The 19,328-nt window shown below is 39.2% G+C and overlaps 1 protein-coding gene across 1 annotated transcript; it reads left to right on the top strand.

Moving 5' to 3' along the window:
* Positions 1-846: 846 nt before the first annotated feature.
* LOC110044544 (uncharacterized) lies at positions 847-19,224 on the top strand. The gene is made up of 17 exons (XM_089288920.1): positions 847-1,463; positions 4,768-4,816; positions 5,611-5,676; positions 6,206-6,328; positions 6,764-6,867; positions 8,243-8,311; positions 11,468-11,534; positions 12,165-12,197; positions 12,375-12,407; positions 12,707-12,823; positions 13,293-13,396; positions 13,949-14,014; positions 14,448-14,514; positions 15,340-15,363; positions 15,967-15,990; positions 16,201-16,329; positions 17,192-19,224. Exons 1-17 carry the CDS (start codon positions 1,293-1,295, stop codon positions 17,728-17,730), a joined length of 1,785 nt encoding a protein of 594 aa, XP_089145046.1. The 5' UTR covers positions 847-1,292; the 3' UTR covers positions 17,731-19,224.
* The last annotated feature ends 104 nt before the right edge of the window (positions 19,225-19,328 follow it).

A 19,328-nucleotide genomic window follows, 5' to 3' on the forward strand; every position in this document is an offset into this window, starting at 1 on the left:
AAAACCGGTCAATAGATAAAGTCCAGAATCTGGGAAGTGAAAAAAGGTAAACATGCAAAGACTCTCGCCAAGATTCTGGTCACAGCAATTTTTCTTATGCGAGATATGCGGAGAAATTTGTTACCCAAATTTATAGAGATTTTTATGGAGACGCCATTTTGGTGCCCATCCGGTCCGCATGGGCACCAACATGGCGGCCGGAAACCAACAGAAACTCTGTCACTGAGTTTTGCTACAAAAGCATGAATTTATCCCTCGAGGAACTCTAAAACATTAAAATAATACTTTTTCTAAGAAATGAACTGTTCAGATAGCCAAGTTCCCCGAAATAAGTCACTTTTTAAACCATCATGACAGCTCTCTAGGCCGTCATGTAAATGCCGCGTCACGCAAGAGCTTAGAAATTCAAGCGTAGTGTATCACAAAACAAGAACCCATTCGGAGCGAAAATTTGTATGAATATTAGTTTTCAGCTGCTCTTATACATCATTTAAGTAAAATCTCAGGAAGATCAATAGTTTTGTAGTAAGAATTTTAGTGACGTCATGTGAAAACCAGCTATCGCTAGCGCTTTTCAGGCTTTTTAGTCGCACTTTTCTTTGCTTTTAACTTCTTGTCTCGCTCATAGTAAACGACGCACGACTCCTTTGTGTTATCGAAATCTTTTGTGTTGAAGTAATATTTGGCCTTGTAGCAACCCAGCTTAGGACCAGCGTGGTGGTAGCCTTTCCTGTTTTCCTCTCGTAGATGTCAAGCTCCCAAGAGTGCTAACACACAGAGCGGACCTATCTTTTTTTGGACTTTTTCCCGCCTAACTGTCGCTTGTGCTCCTGGGATATCATTTCATTTTAACCGAACGGTCACATCGTTCAAGCACTTCCTCCATTTATATCGCTGACCTCACAGTATTTGTTTTGCAAGAGGAAAAAAGGAAAACAAAGCAGCAGTTAATATTCAAGAGGCTAAGGAATGCGCTACTTCGTATCGTTATTCGCGGTTTACGAATGAAATGATTTTTAGTCACCAAACTAATCGGACGTAACTACCTGTGCTTCAAAGAGCTGCATCACTGATCACGATGAACACAGGATGCTGTTAATGGTCACGGGATAAATTTGCACCGTCTGACTGAACACATAAATTTTGTCTTAAATTTACATCATAATCCAGGTCTGTGTGTGAAAGAAGGTTCGTGCTCACGAGACAGCGCCTGTCCCTGGCTTGGCGACACAAGATGCTTAACGTTTGTGTTGGAGTTGTGCTTGTTTCTGCCGAAGCTTTCTAAGAGTCCAATGCCTACAGCAAGAAGTCGTCTAAGCAAGATCGTTCTAGTGTCACTGTTTGCCTTCATTGTCAGTGTGTTGGTTGAGGAATCAGATCAACAAATTCTACGATCAAGGCATGTTGAATCACTGTGCCTTCGGAGATGTCTTCTCCGAGCAGTGAAGAGATCCAAAACGAAGGTAGGCCTCAAATTTTGATCGTTAGTTTAGCGAGATCCCCAATAACTAAGCTACAGTGTGGCACTGTAAAGCAGTTTTAGATTGTAATCCCTCGAAGTGAGAGAAGCTATGATTTTGTCGAGACTAAGTAGAGCAGATCGAAGTTGGGTCAATGGCACCTCTATTTTACTGCTCACATGGCAAATAATCAGGAGAACGTGAGTTCGGACTACATGGAAGTGAGATACAGTAACGTAAGCCAAAACCGGACGATAACAGAGATACTACAATCGACAGCAAAAAGTGTGATCAGGTAAAAGCAGACGAATTGTCATCTTTACTTGATTTCATCATCGATATAAACAGTTCTTTTTGGGAACCTATGGTAACCAGTATTCCATCGACGAATCTACAATTGTAGCTCCGTTGAAAATGGTATGAACTAGTGTTACTAGTGTTAATAACAACATTCGAAGAACAGGTCAATTTACGCACGTACGCGGGATCTATTAAAACCTGATTGAGTTTGTAGCTTTTACCAAAACCGGGCGACCGCGTTTCAATCTGAGTGCTAGAAATTCAAATGTTACTTTTTATTATTATTAGAACTGCACTTTTCCCACTTATTGAAAGGTTTAAAAGCTTTGGCGAAAACGTGATCATGTGGTATTAACATCATGAAATGTTTATATGAGACGATACCTGCAGTATTATGACGGCGGAAAATCAAAACAACAATGTATATTCGCCCGATACGGAGCAGGATGTTGAGGGCTTAAGAGTGTACTTTTGTATGTGATACGTAAAGGGAAAAATGCTTCGCTTTGACTGGCGGTTATCTATGAATTTTTCAAGTAACGCTACCAACTACCAAGTGCACGACGCTCGAGTTCGTCTCCCACGCGATCGTTTTATTTCTACCCGAAAAGAACCTGGCGCCAAAAACTTTTCGTGTTGCTTCAAGTTAATCAATAGTCGTTTTGAAATAAAGCTCGTATTGTTAGCAGAAATGTAACAGTTCGAAAATTTTTTCATCGCTTTTTAACTATTCGATAATGACACTGTTGCTCACTTTCAGACATCATTGTTAACGAGACTCGAAATTTATAGGGACAGTTGTAATAAGCGAAATGCTATTCTGCTAAATGCAGAAACTTGCGATTTTGCACTCATGCAGAGTTTGTAGCTCGATCTTTCACACAACAGGTTCGGTTAGAAATATGAGATAGTTCAGACGAAACGCCGGCGAACGAACAGGCACACATACTAACTACAGTAGTCCAGTTATGTTGATAAAGTAAGATATTTACTTAATAAACTTAAAGTTAGTTTTCTGTTCTTGCGAAAAGCTGGAGACGGCGACGAAATTCGAATTTGTCTAGTTCCTGGTCTAGAATACAACATTGGACTGAGGCCATTTAAGATAACGTGTTTCCAAGAAAAGCAATGCCGTTGCTATCGAATTCTTCGAATTTGTCACCAAAAATATCCAGACATTATCTGAGCATAACTCGGCGTCGAAGCGTAATTAACAATGTTCGAAATAAAAAATAATTCGTGGCCGAAGTTTATCAAAGGACAGTTAAATATGGTACTCAGTAAAGTGAATCTCAAGCTCTAAATTTTGTCCTTCCTTTATTTTTCCTTCCTGAGCTCGGAAAACGCTACGTCAGATGATTTTATCAACCGTGGCATTTTAAAATATTTGTCGCTGAGACTCTTTCCTGCAATTAAGGTTGGATGCAATTATTGAACTTCGTTTTGCTTTTTTTGCTTTACACCTATTTCATTACGAACGTATACACGTCAAATTTAAACACTATTAAAAGAACCAGCAGTTTTCGCTGGCTTTGATTCCGGCGCTTGCTATGATTTTTAAGACCTTTAATGGTAGGATGTTCGTCAGAACATGTCAAAAATTCGACTCCATGGTGATCAAAGTGTGCATAATTTAGTGGTAAACAAAGAGCTTGTCATGGCTGGAACGGTCGAATCGTCACGCACACGTCAATAAAGAAGTATTTAAGTGTCAGGAACTCGCTTAAAAATGTTGAACAAACTTTTAAAAGTGGAAACTAGTTCGTATAGACACAAATAAAAGCACCTTTCCGACATTTTGGCGCATTTTACCCAACCATTTCCCTGAAATGAATTTATCATTATAAATTTATGCAAATACATTTTGGATTCTCGGAAATCCACTTAGTTCACAGAAATGTTATTTTGAAAACGCCTGTTTATCTCCTGCTTATCTTCTTTCTTATACAAAGAAACTGTGTTATGTTTTATAATGGATGTCATCTGGAACACGTCATGATGACATTCTTTGCTTGATCTTTAACTTTCCCACAATCCTAAAGCTCTGACAGCACTTACAGTTTTTTTTTAATAAATGCAAAGACAATTCTTGATTCTCGGCAAAGGAAACAATTATCTCGGAAAAGGAAGCAATTAAAGGTCGTCAATTCACCTATTGTTTACATTATTTTTCTCTTTTAAAACTTGAACGAAAAATGTTTGGACCAAGTCCAGCACACTAGTATGAAGCAATTCAAATTTACTTACAGATACGAAAGCAAATATATTTGTTTCCCGAAAAGCAATAAAACGTCCAAATTAAACTTCATTATAATCTACAAATTTTATATGTAGCAGATAATGTTTTTCTTAGTTATTCGAAACACGTTAAGAATCTTGAAACGTTGTCATCATACTGACAGTTGGGGAACTGTGTGACAGTTAGCTTGCAGTAAGGTCTACTAAACGTTTTAATTCAATCATATCATGCATTCGTGCCAAAATTAAGAGTGGGATGGGGGGTTACATGCTCCCTTGATCCCTTATAAATTTCAAATGTTCACATTTTTTCCCATTTTATCCTTCTCCCACTATTAAATTCTGTTGCTCCCTGAAATGTTTCAGTAAGGTCTCACAAATAGAAGAGGCATCCTTGTTTCCTCAAATAAATACAAAGAAAGAAAGAAATTCTTGATCCCTTGTAATTAGTGAGGAAGGAGGCAATTGTAGAAAGTATATTATGGAGCAACACATGTTTTGACAATGGGGACTTCGATATTTTTGTTAAATTCATTTCCACGTACTGTTACTGTAAATTGTCTTGCTTGAGCTCAGTTGTCGAGCCTTGTGCCACTATTTCCAGTTCAGCTTAAGTGTACTTAGTAAGAGGTGATTGGCTGAATTTTTTTCTCACTAAGGCTATGGCAGCATATCTACACAAGGAACCACTGAATAAAAAATCCTAGTAATTGAATTTGTAGTAAGTTATGCTGGATTATTATTATTCTTTTTTTTCTTCATCCTGTAGGTATCGACATTCTCTTGCTATAGAAACTGCATCAACCGGAATAACCAAGGTAATATACCATATTTTGACCACTTCAGCTTCTCATTTTCAATGTAGTGTTTAAACAGAGATAGTATATCTCCGAGAAAATCCACTGAACACCGTATCAAAAATAAATGATAAGACCTTTTTAACCCTATTTAGATAAATCCATGTTATCCTTAGTTTTGGAGACATTTCTTTGGCCATCTTTTGAATATTAACAAATTGACTACATGCCTTGATAACCTCTGTACATTATCCAAAATTTCCACCTAGAAAACAATGTTTGAAATATTCCTTGATTAAATTTTCATCCACTATACTAGCAAACCAATCGTCTGTTCATTTCTCGACTTATTACTCATAATTTAGTCCAGAGCTTTCAAAGCCCAATATTAATCTATTAACCACTAGATTATGAGCTCGAGATTTCTATCACGCATGGAAATCGAGAGCGAATAATCTAATTGATTTAGTATAAATCTACTAGTCGTTCAAAACTTTATCCAGATCTTCTTCACAGACACTTCGAAAACGCAAATATGGGGCTGTCATTTAGGTAACAACCGCACACTGCTACGCTACGGCATTCGTGATAGAACGCTACTAATACTGAATATAGCACCCTCATTTACTGCCATACATTTCTTTAGAATGTCAATTTAGAGTATTTAGTGTCTGTTAGTATGTACTGATGTATTGACTGATTTTTGATATTCCCATCACCTGTCTGGTTGAAAATGTATTGACAGTGATAAGAGAAGTTGGATATTGATCACTAGTTGGTTAGAGTTATGCTTCCGTGTATGTTTTCAATAACAGATCAAGAAGCTCAGACTGCAATCGTCTTCAAGCAACGCATCCGTAAAGCTCTAAAACCCGTTCCTGGTAAGCGTAAATCACCAACCATAGACGTTGTCAGACGACTTTTTCAACCAAATCTAAGGAAAACCCGGTTTATTGCTAAAATTAGGTTAGCACAGAAATTTTGCTATCACGACTGCAATTCGTTGGGCGGAAGAAAATTGTAAATCTGCATAAATCTGCAACGCGAATAAGCCACAGTAGAACACGTTCAGACATGGTCACAACTATAGTCATGGTCAGAAGCCAGGTTAGAGTGCGATGTTCTCAATAAGAGGTGTCAAGCTGAACATCGTTTAATTGACTCGTAATATTAGCGTTTACTTTTTCTTTTTATACGTTGTAGTATTTTGTCGTTAGTTCACCAGTGTCCTCCGTGATTAATCCGCGTGTTCAGTTTTCCCACGTGATCGATATATTAGGTTTTGCTATAATAAGCTGTGAGAGAAATTTTAAGTCGAGGAAAGAGGATTAAACTTTAAGTGATCAAATCTTCCAATTTTTGGATCAGAGCGCTCAAACACTTTTATTGAACTTCAACTTCGTATTTTAGGATGCAGAGACTCGTCACCAGACCAGTCTGAAGACTGGACTCCGAGCGTGGTCAATGTAACCTTTGGACAGTATGAAAACACTAGTTATTGGTATGTGAACGCGTCTTGGACACCTTTGAATGGTAAGTGATTTTGATTTATATTTACATACTAAGATTGGTAAAAAAAATTGAGAATTTACAAACAGTTCATGAAAAGACATTGCAGAGTGAGGTATCAATCTACGTCGCACGAGCCACAAATCTGTCACTTTTGGTCTTGTAAGGAATTCCCACAAGGGTGAGCAAAAATGGCACCGAATGGTGCTCTGTACTCAGTGGTTATGCTTTAGGCAGCTTAAAATTATTGTTTAAGAAAGTTGCACTGGACCTTGGCTGAAGCTAGGTTATAAGATTATAAGATTAAAAAAAAGTTTTAAAAAAGGGTTTCTTTCAAAGTTTGCAGCCGACGGTTAGGTTACCCATAAGTTTAACAATAAAGACGAGTGCTACCTTCGCCCGTCAAAGTTGTCTTCTAGTTTAACTTTAATCAAATGTTATTTTTGTAATCTATTGCAGAATCCTATGGAAACTGGACTGAGATTATGGTTAAACTCTTAGTCCGGACTTCTAAAATTGATCCGTTATCTCCAGCGCCAGTAATCTGCTCTGTGCATCCTAAAGTAAGTGAGAAAACACGGCAAAATCCTTAGGTGGAAAATTTTAGCAAAAAAAAAAAAAAAATTACCACGGATCTCGCTTTGTTTTAATATGGGATAACAAAGTAACCACCACGCAAATATATGTGTGAAACAAAAGATGTAGTTATACCAGGGTTTTATTGAAATGTGCTATTTTGTGGTTTGGTATTTTGGGTTCAACTGTATTTCCTTGGTTACAATAGCAGCTAAATCTTTAGTCAGGAGGTTCCTCTCACCGGGGTGGATCGGTCATAGAGGTCCTAGTTGGTCAACATCTTGTTCGACATCAAACTCGTTTCAACGATTGATTTAGTCAAACTTTTCTCATATAATACGGTTACATTCACTTTCAAATGATAAGGTTAAGCCTTAAATTTAACAAGTAGTATTATCGCAGTGAAGCGCGACATTAACGTGCAATAGCCCTTTTCACGGTTAATTTTTCTCATTTGCATTACAATGTAATCCAACGTGGATGCGAGGCAATTTCGGGCTAAAACTGCAAAATAGCCCGAAATTGCCTCACATACATGCTACATTTTATTGTAATGCAAATGAGCAAAGGTAACCGTGAAAAGGGCTATTTAACAATTAGACCCGTAGCCCGCAAGGGCTACGGGTCAATAGCCCATTCGGCTTCGCCTCATGGGCTATTGACCCGTGGCCCTTGAGGGCGAAGGGTGTAATTGTTTTAGTATCACCCAACTCGTCGGACAGAAAAGGTAATAATAAACTTAGCAAATGCAAGTTGAAGAAATATTTATCTGGGAATGAAACGAAAGAAAGCGTCACGCTCGATGGCGCCAATTTCGCTACTCGATGACTATTACTAATAGTCCCCTAGTAGCGTAGCCAATCAAAATGCAGGATTTGCATTAGTCCACTGGTTGGGTGATACTAATTAGTGTTAGCATCTTGCTGAAGGAATGTAAGACACGCGACGCACACGGGGGGGGGGGGGGGGGAGGGGAATACATGATTTTAGAGAAGTGGGCTCGTGATGCGGATCGCCGAAGGCGGATCCCTGTGGGGAATTTTGAAAATTGAGATCCTGGGAAATAGGATATTCGACATTCTCAGAGGCCAAGTCGGCGTGTTACAATGTCTCAATCTTTTTCTTTTTAATTCAGGGGGTTTGACCAATTACGAGGCCCCCGAACCCCCTCCCCCTGGATCCGCCCAAGGGAACCAATTTCCATCAGCGGAACATTTTTATGACAGAGTCGTCACCGTGATCATTTGGGAAATTTGCAGTTTTCTGCAAACGTTTTTTACTGCTTGTAAATTCTGTATGGGCATACTGGAAAGTTCTTATTTCATAACAGGTCTCAATTTTTTTCCTCTCTTTTTGTTTCAGAATCTTACTTTTCTAAACATTAACATCTCTTCACATGATTACGAATATCCTAGTGCCATTCATTTAAGGGTGAGTAATGAATCACACTACTCTCTCTTCTTACCAGTTTATGAATAGAGTAGTGCACGCTCTAAGGGGCATTATGGGTAATCTAGGCACATTTACAAAGAAGCAAAGCCTTAAAACAAATGTTTATCTTTATATTTCCGTTCTGATTTCACATTTGGAGACGGAACATACACTGTAGACGGAGAAACCCCTTTTCTAAGTTTAACAGCGTTTTTGAGCCGATCGAGTGATTGTTGTGGGCGTAGGAATTTTTTTTACGGTTAAAACCGAATAATTTGATCAATTCTTAGTCGCTCAAACCACGAAAATAACATCTCCGTTACTCTGATAAGTAGGTTAATGCCTAGCTCAATCGATCCAAAAACGCCAGTAAATGTAGAAATGGGGTTTCTCTATTTACAGTAACAGTTTCCTCTCGAAAATGAAACTCAGAACGGAAATATGAAGAAAAACGTATATTTTGCCGCTTCGTTTCTTTGCAATCTTGCCCTGATTACCCGTAATGCCCCTTATAGCGTGAACTCCTCTATAGAGTGTGTTCATTGTCACGCAATAAAAAATAAAATCAAAAACCATTCAGTGGATAAATTCAAGAAATTGTGATATTATAGCAGGAGCCATAATCGGGGACGGAGACCGTAAGCGCGCGCCATTTCTAGTATTGGGGTTGTCCCCATGATATGGGACAATAATTCTATTTTTAGAACAAATTGCGCCATCGCCTGAGGCACACGCGCGTACATGCTGCGAGGATTTTTGCGGATGTCGCGCGGGGGAAATGGCGTCCGAAATTCCCGAAATTTTGTCATGTTTTTGGCCCACAACTCAACGCGTTTAGGTCTGTTGGAATTTTGCTTAAGTATTTTCGTCGTAAGCTGCTCCAGTTTGAGTGAAGTAAGGCAGTATCGAATTTAGGTATGTTCCGCTTTAAGCTTAGATATGGTATCGCTGACCAAGTTGTGTTCCGACGGATGCTTGTTTTACATGAGCTGTACATTACTCCACTCTAAGTTTCACATATGTTGAAGATTAACAGCTCTTCGAAACCACAGCAGAAAACTAGTTGTATGTTTGGATATAGCAGCGTTTCCGGACTTCAAAGTTTCCCTCCTCTTGCCACAGGCTTGCGAGGATTTCGCCAGAGTCTATCTCGACCGAAAAGTAAAACAAAAAAACGTAATTGCAAGTTTGAGTTTCGCCTGAATTGTAAGCAACGCTTCATGTTTTATCAAGGCCCAATAAGCGACAATAAAGTTTATGTCTGTAGATGCTGCTCAGTTTTGTTTGTGTAAAAATAATTGTCTGTTGTCGATGAATAAGAGCGCCCGCCGATGCGTGTTTTGTACAGTCAGTAAAACATGACAAATTGGACTTCCCACTTTTGTGAAAACGTACATCGAACTCATATAATATCTCTAGTTTTTAAATATGTTTAAGGTTGATAAATGTTTGAAAACATATTAAAAGCTAAGCTGAAAATATGTGAACACAGCAGAAACAATCAGCAAAATTACGACGACGCTTTCTTTAATCAACTCGAATAACGATTTTGATTTTTTTTTTTTGGTTGAGTTATCAATTTTCCTTGTTTCTTTTATTTTCGCCGCGTAAAATTTCACTATGTCAAAGAAACACACATGATATTAGTGGCCTTTTGGCGTTCGTGAAAACTGTTGCAGCGTCTCGGCACAAAAGACCACGAAATAAATCTTTGTCAAGGTTTGTTGACAATTGAAAACAACGACTCGGACTTGAAAGAGCGCGCGCTGCACAATGCAAATGAGCTACTGAATGTACGCGTCAGACTTTCCTTTCAAAAACTTTTGCAAACTCGCCAAACAAACAGAAACCATAAGAAACTATCAAAAACAGGGTTTGGTTATGATTAAGCATTTTTGGGGAAACTCACAAATAAACTCGATACCAGAGTAAAGAGTTTTCTTACATAACTTTTCTTCACAGAACAAACGAAAAACTGACGCGTACAACTAGCGCGAGCAGATATTATTCATTCACAGCGCGACAGAAAAAAAAAACTCACCTTTTCCATTAGCTCAGAGCATAAAACTACATTTAAGAGTCCTGGTTCTTATTCCCTGCCTTATTCCCTGCCATCGCTGTGAAAAAATCTGCAAGAGAATCTCGCAGCTCTCACCATTTGATCACTCAACGTGACAACATCCGCGCGAGAGCCCCCGACACGTGCGCGGATCCGCGCGGATATATGACGTCAGGATGGCGCAATTTGTTCTAAAAATAGAAAAATTGTCCCATATCATTGGTGCGCGCGGATCCCAAGACTTACGGTCTCCGTCCCCGATTATGGCTCCTGATTATAGACGATAAATAAAGAAGACAGTTCTCCAAGTTTAAGGTGTGTACGTTGTCCCAAAGTTGAGATATCCGTCGAAATGTTCCGCGCAAAATTATAGAGCCTAGTATGGAGCCGCCATGTTGGAGGACCTCCTTAGTCCTCCAATATGGCGGCCGGAAAATAGTGTAAACATCTGGAACTTACTTTGGCTATCTAGAAAACTGATTATGTGAACCGAACCAAAATACATTTATACAAGCACTTTTCCCAATACGTTAACTCCTAAAATGGCTAAAAATCCCGAGATAAGTGTATATTTTTCGACAAACGCGATCTTAGCTTCATCTTACGCACCGCTCTAACTCCGAAATTCAGAACGCGCTGGTTTCCAAACGAAGGACGCTATTGAGTTGGAAAGTTGTTAACAGATATAAATTTAGTGCCTCTTATGCCTGATGAGGATAAAACCTTTAGGGGCTCTTTAGTTTTGGATTTGAGAATTTGATGACGTCACGTGAACACACTCTATCTAATGTTGGAACTGTGGTTTGGTTCTTTTTTTGTGTTAACTTGTATTTTGTAGTATTGGTGTATAATATATAATTTCTAGAGACTCTTTCCCAACTTTTCTTTCACGTATAAACGTCGTGTGTTGTCTAGATGTTTCTATTGTCGAGGATTATCTAGTTTGTGATGCGAAAATAGGTTGAACGTTGCTAACAACAGTTGCTTTTGTTATATTGTAGCAGCTGAATATTTTTAAAGTGGGAATTGTTATTTTTATAATTGTACCAAGCAAGATGAGTCTGATTCTGTCAACGTTCATTTCAAATTTCTTGAAGGTTGTCGCTCTTCCTTATTCTCCAAATGAAGACTATGCAAACATAACACCGTATACGCCACCTGCCCGTAAGTTGCATTCTTTCAACAGAACTTGTAATTTGTTATAAATTACAACATTGATATTATGTAGTTTACCATGTAATTTCAAAAAGACATTCAGTTTTGGTTTTCGAGAACAAGCGGTTTTATTCGGTAAGTTTCTTCTTAATCTTTAAATTTTTGACCATTTATATTTTTAAGTTTCCCCAAGAGAATATGATTTGGTTTCCCTTTTATCCGCTTTAAAAGTTCTTGTACATATTTAAAATTTTTACTAGTAGTCATAACTTACTTAGGGCCCCTGCTGATACCAGCCAATGGCTGATGAGGCCAGCCTGCCAAAATAAAGTTTGACTTGACTTGACTTGACTTGACAACTAGTATCTGAGACATTTTTGTCCAAAACTAAGCCTTTGTTACTGTCGCTCGCCTGGTCATTATACTTTGATGTTTAAACGCCTGACTGCGAGAGAAAAATGCATACATCCACACTTGATGTTTGCTTAGCGATTGCAAAACATGTTACATTACTCGGTTCAATCAGGAACATTTGATCACAAGATATAGCAGCTTGAAATGTTTAGAGGCAAAATTCACCGCGAAACGTGCGCTTTGCCCTGTTTTTGATCTTACACTGTTATTGTTTGTCTTTTACAGTGACTACCTCACCTACTAAGGTCAACACAACAGGTAAGTCAAAGGAAAACTCTTCCGGCATTCACTAAAACAATAACACTTTACAGACTTGACAGACTACTTCATAGTATTTTTGTGGTAAACGTCTTTAATGTTATGCCGTCTTAATGTAACACGTATCGATACTTGAACAGGCTTTCTTTCACTGATTCACTATCTCTACTGCTTTAGGTGCTTTTCCACCAACCACATCCAGGAAATCAAGTGAGTTTTAATGATCAGTGTTACCTCTAGTTAACCAGTATACAGTTAGCCGTTGTTTTCAGCTAATATCAGCATCGTTTTTGTTAGCAAGAAGAAAATCCGTGGTCTATGAAGACTTTCTCTACCAAGAAAAATTGGTTTTCATAGCTGCACAAGTAAATCTTTCATTGACGAAACGGAGATTATCCCAGATTACCCAACAAAATGTTAGCTTTATATGCATAGTTTATTAAAACGAACTGCTACAACTTGAACCCTGATAAAAGTAAAATACTAATCCCAATTTACGTTTTCTTTAGATTGCTCGTTAGAAGAATATGGTGACCTCAAGTGGTATTCATCGAATGTCGACGGATGTTTCTTTGAAAGAAGTAACGGAGATTGGTTTGCAAATATTTCATGGACGCCTCTAACAAGTATGTCCACATCAAAAGCACGTGTTTTGATGTCAAGTTTTCTTTGTGTAATGTGTCCAATGATCGCATGTCGAGAAAATGCAAACAAGGGTATTACTTGTAGGCGACACTTCAAAATCACGCAGACATTAAATCAACTGATAAAAACCCTCACTACAACCTCCTTTTATATAATAGCCTATTGGCTTCGAATGTTCCTGTTTCCCTTTGGGAACGGAAAAAGGGTCACGGAGCCACTCACTGACTGTGAATTGGGTATCTATAAATATCTATAGGTATCTTCATTAAAGTGCTGTGATATGTTCAGTTGAATCTCGCTACCTCGAAAAATAATTCGAGATGTCGGGGATTCGAGGTAGTGACTGAGAAAGTATATCCTCCCAAGGTTGGGGTCCTACTGCATTCTCTAATTTGATCATTGGTAAACTAGTGCAATTAAAGCATTATCTCTTGTGGTTCTGACCTGCAGATTCTACAGTCACTTGGACTGGATACTTCCTTTCCTTTTATTTTGGAGACGTCCCAAAACACGTGGGTTACGACACAGCGATAAAATGTTTCAAATTGCCAAAGGTAAATGAAATATAAAGCTGTAAAATTATGCTTTTATCCACGCGACCAATTTCGAACATTCACGTGACGTCTTCGCCACCATATTGGATTACATTATTAAAATATTTCTAAATTATCTTTTTCTCAGCTCGTGAGCGGGCGGAATTCAACAAATCTTGCAATCTGATTGGTTCCTGTAGCGGGCAGAATTTTCCCTTCCGGACCGCCACAGCGAGCGGAATCCGTCGTGTTGGCCTGCGGCCTCGGGCAGCATTTTCAAGCCCGAGGTCACAGTTTTTCACTAAACGGACCTCCCAGCCGGCCAATAACATATATATATTTCATCCACGCAACATGGCCGCTATGTCTTTCTCATTTGTATTTCTCGGGACTGGTTGTAAACCATCAATTACGTAATCTAAAAATAGCTTTCAATTAAGGATTCAAAAGAGTCAGAACACTCACCTCTCTGTTTATCAACTCCTAGTAAGACAAAAACTACATTGAATAGACTGTACATCTATCTCGATGGAAAAAGCTTAAGTGTGGTTGTATTATTAAATATCATTGCAGAACCAAAGATCTTACATAGTGGATTCCTCACATGGTTGGAAACCTCCACAATCAATAGCCGTCAGTGTAAGTGGTGCATGGACTTATATCTTTTATAGTTAGCTGCAAAGGGATGTCCCCGATTCTTGGGTTAAAAACAGTATAGATCAACAATAAGTTGTACATGTTAATAATGTATAATTTCAACGAAGTTGTAAACCGGAAATTCGGAAACCTTTCACTCATTTTCGGTTGTCTTGGAATAATTTAAATTTGCACCCGCTTTACAACTTTGAACCTGTGACTGGCTATTGAATACAAGAATACCGAGAATACGAATATGGTCTATTACATGAGGGCCAGGTTTGTCTTAAACCAACAACAGCGCGCATAGCATCGTTATTGCAGTAATACGTGAAAGCACAACAAGGCTGTAATTTACAACTGAAGACGTCCTTGAATAAGTATTGTAAGTATATTACAAAGTGAACTGTGATCTAACTATTTTCTGTATAATCAGGTCTCTGCATATCCATTTCCGAGAGAAGCGGGAGAAGTCATGCATAATTTCGACTTTTCAGCAGGATGTAAGTCACATACCCAGTTTTTTACATTATTAGCAATGATTTCACTGAACTGAAAGTACCTCATGGTGTACGGTGTTCGAAAATTGCTCGCAATTATCGACACCTGTCACCAGAATTCGATGGGAGCACTATAGCCATTTCCAATATTTTAACTATAAATCTGTAGTTTCTTCTTCGCTGCTTTTACAAGCTCCGACTTTCCAAAAGAGAAAGCTGAGGGAACCTTGAGCGGATTACCTTCGTCACTTCAACTCATTCCACACCTTGCTTAGCACAGTGGAACCCGGCCTTACAGCCACTCCGTTAATACGGCCACCTCGTTGTTACGGTCACTTGATTCTGGTTCGACTTTTGTGGCCCGTTGGCGACCGGATTAACGGGGTTCCGCCGTATAATTACTTCGGGATTTGCTGGTGGATTTACGACTGAGTAGTTAGCTACATGTTTCGCTTTTACACCTCTTACTCGCTCCATTTTATCAATGAGATCTCTAACCTTTCTAAGTCCTTTGTGCCCAAATACATACAGATGCATGTTGACGCGTAAAGATCCGATGAGTTTTCCTGAACAGTCCTTTATCGCATACCACTATTGGTACCACCTAATTATCTACTATTGGTTTCATCTTTAACGTTTCCAGGCAGCTGAGGGTCTACAGGTCAACAATAACTCAAATAAAAATGTAGTCAAATCATGAAGCCCTGGCCAAACGGACTCGCAAGTGGACGCAAGTTGAAGACTTGAGTCTACTTGCGACTCCTGTTGGCCAGGCCTCAAAGATGGTTATGTTCTAATCTATACCAATTCTATTTGTCTCCTCTGTAGGTACATCTACTACACCACCATCAAGTAAGTATTGATCTTCTGACTGTAGTTTCGTTGAAACTGTTGTTCCTAAAAGACCTTTACATGGTTTACCCAGAGCCTGACATCTTTCCACTGTGTCGCTGGGTTGTTCTTGTAATTGGTAACAAAAATATTTGCGTGCACTTGCGTTGACCTGCGCTCACTTTGGTCGAAATCAAATTCGCACGCTAGTCAACCCACGTTTTGCACCGTTTGGCCATCCAACCCAGGTCAGCGCAAGTTGAGTGACGTCCATTAACCTATTATAAGTCAATAAAATACAGGATATGTCTGTCTTGAGATGGGTTTTTGCGACTTGTGTGTTCTTGCGAGGAAACTTGCGCTTCCGTTTGGCCACCCAACGCAAGTTAGCCTGCGTAGCAAGCGTTTCCGTTCGAAGAGCTTTTCCGCATTCTGGCCGCGCGTAAATTTGAGCGAAAGGAAAAACTCGACGCGCGACTCTACACGCGTTCAACGCAAGTTCAACGCAAGTTCAACTTGCGGCTACTTGCGGCTACTTGCGACCGCTTGCGAGTCCGTTTGGCCAGGGCTTTAAGAAGATAGGTATGTTCTAATCTATACCATCTCTATTTCTCTCTTCCATAGGTACATCTACTACACCACCACCAAGTAAGTATTGACCTTGGTTAGAAATGTGGTTCATCGCAACCCTTCGGGTTAAATTACCGTATTGGAAACAAAAATGATATTAAACTGAGAAGACATTAAAGAGGTCAAGCGGGTTGCTGCTCCAATAGGTTTACCTAGATGATACCACTGGTTTGGAGTAAACCTCTTTTACAGACTAGAAAGATCTGATTGTTGTTTGTTTTGCTTCAGGAAATTCTATCCTTATAACCACTGTGTTTAGTAGCGTGGGTGGAGTCTTTTTGCTCTTGATAACTCTGCTGCTGGTTCGTCATTGTCGACGAAGAAAACCGTCTCCATCACCGACTACAGAGCCGCCTCGTAAGTCTAATTTCTTGCCAGCCTGAAATATGCGACACTAGTTATTGATTCGCTTCATTAAATTCACCATAGGTCATTATTGGGTCACTTCATTAAGGACGGTGCCTACTGTTGTTAGTGTGCACACGTTCAGCACATCACGCAATGTATGGTTTACACGCCACGCAAGCTTACATGTACGCAACGAAAATGAAGGAAATATTTTCCTGCTGTGACCAAATCAAGTATTATGAACTTGTACTTAAACCAGGAACACCAAAATAGCAGTATATCGCTAACCACTAACTGTTAAAGGTTTCCAGCTAAAAAAAACAGCTATTATACGCAGAAAATTATGCTGAAATCCAACAGTAAACATGTACCTGCAGATGGCATTGTACGCGCGCGCGGTGTCAATGTTTGTCTCACTGGGGAAAAGACATGAAAAATTGCAATGGGCACAGAAAAAGTTTTCAAAAAAGATGAAAACAGCTCATTTTAACTTTTAAAAACTCGTGGTTACCCCTACATTTTACGTTATGAAATGGAAGTGGCAAGCCTATTAAAAACGTGATTAGTTACTGGTTGTGCGGAAAAGTGTTTAGATTGTAATTTGGCTTAACCATAAGAGAGCTGTCAGGGACGCTAAAAGCGCGGTTGCGAAGATGTTTTCATTGAAAACTTACCAAAAGTTACCATTTACCACGTAGTCTGAAGATCTTTATGTATGTGTCTGCTTTTTTATGTAAAGGCGAATAATAAGGAAAACTGTTAAGAATTATCATTCCCTCATTTTTGAGAAAAATGCTGACGTCGGCATTTTTGTTCGAGATTAAAGGATGATTTTATCAAATGGTTCATGATTTTCCTTCTTTGTCCACAGGATTTAAATACCACGCATTTATCATCTACAGCTCGATTGACCACGACTTTGTCAGAAACATTCTTATCCCAATACTTGAGCACTACAGCTTCAAATATTGCATACACTGGAAGGACTTTCCACCAGGAGAGGTGTTCAGAAGAACCATTGTAAAAAGTGTGTATAACAGCTTCAAGATCATTGCTGTTGTATCCGAAAATTTCAAAAACAGTGAGCCATGCCAATATGAAATGAATCAAGCTCAGCACAGACTCATGACCCAAGGTGATGACTGCTTAATTGTGATTAAATACGATGGCGTAAATGTCACTGAAGTATTGAGTGAACCGTTATTAGAAAGATCATATATCGACTATACAAGCATCTGGGATAGATCTCGGTGGGAATCGAAGTTAGTGCAGGTTCTTCAGAAAGGTGTCCTGGAAGACGAAAGTGATGATTATAGCGAAAGCAACGCGAACAACAATAACTTAACCCAAGAAAATTCAGCGGGTGTTGGCGTTCGAGAGTTATTTTGTAGCTGCCAATCAGCGGTGTGAGCGAGGTATCGTCCATGGAACAGGTAATACGTGGAGAATGGAATGTGGATTCAGAAGCCGAGTTTGGCGTCTCGTTACATCAGATAGCAAGCGATCGTCATAACCTACCGTTCCATAGATCTACGCGGGAAGATTAAAACGATACATCTCGGAAGTTCCTTCGTCAAGGAAAACCCATTCCAGCGGGGTATAATGGCGTATAGGGTTAAGAACTGTTTGAACGTCGTCTGAGATACCCAGATGGTATTGGTAGCCACTTCAGCTCACCAATCGGTTTCTTCACGACCAAGAGGTACAGAACTCTGTTTTGCTGTGAAAAAAGCTACGTGCTAAGATAAAATAGTACCAAGTCTTATAATTTTAACCAATCTCAGCATTAGGTCACCTAGATGGGTTTGACTAGCTGTAGTGTTCTGTTACATTGCGACTACTCCGACCAAGGAATTCTTTGCAAATTGACCACTGAAATGTTAAAAGTTTTAAAGTAGTTACTAATCAAAAGGACCACAAATCTGAACTTCCTTTGTAATGTACAGCTTTATTACATGCATAATTCGTTGGAAAACTTTTGTCAACCTCCACGATTTTTATAAGTTAAATTTGTAGAAAATTTTGTCGGGCGGCCTTGGTTGGTAGTAATCGCACAGTTATTTAGAAGTACAAAAGTATATTTTTAAAGGACTATTTATAAATTACTCAAAGTCGTGACAAAAGATGGCAGAGAATTGGCATCATTTACTAATCCTTATTTCCCGGGTTTTGAGAATAAGGAAGCTACAGTTTCGACTTTGTGGTAACTTGTTACAGTGCCGGTCACTGTGTTAATATATTAGCGTATAGTCCGAATTTTGCTTCATCACATGTCAGGGTCTGACCGTGATATCACAGGATCAATGTAGACTGGGACCTAGGTTACGTTATTGCTACTCGAGAAATTTCCTGGCTCTTCCATCTTCGCGAAATTGAGTTTACGCGACAGTAGGTAACAAGGCATTTTAAATCAAATAAATCAATCTCAGTTAGATGGAGCAACTTTACCGCAGGTGTTACATTAACATAAACTACTTTAAAGGTAGGGTGTGCCGAAGAAACTGGCAATCTGCGGGGTTTAAGCCACGCATTAAACTTAATGACTTCTTTTCAAAGATTATCTCGTCGAGTGCCGCCATGGTAAACCTAGTAGTGTCGACAAGTTCCTATAGTTAATGTCCAATCTTCTGATATTGAGCACTGATCAATCAGGGACGGCGGAGACTCCCCTCCCCTAATAATATCTCCAGACCCCCTACAAGTTAGCGCCTCTGGTGCTCACTTGTAAGCCCCCCCCCCCCCCCCCAATTCAAAATACGGTCCGCCATCCCAGTCAACATGGGAACAAACAGAGACATCAAGATTTTCTAATACGTAACTCTGTAAACCTTCCGTTAAGATTTACCTTTTCTAATAAAAAGTACAGTTGTCAAGCAAAACAAATAAACCGATTAACCAATCGTTCATGTGCTTTTTTTTGCGGTAGATGCACTCACATTTGAGTATGTATTCCGCTTCGTAGTAGTAAAACCCAGTCACATCCCGTATCCAGAAAAGTCCAGATCCAT

This window comes from Orbicella faveolata, unplaced genomic scaffold (genome assembly GCF_042242905.1).
Source record: "Orbicella faveolata isolate gen_17 unplaced genomic scaffold, um_ofav_v1 contig_2, whole genome shotgun sequence".
NCBI classification, from domain to species: Eukaryota; Metazoa; Cnidaria; class Anthozoa; order Scleractinia; family Merulinidae; genus Orbicella; species Orbicella faveolata.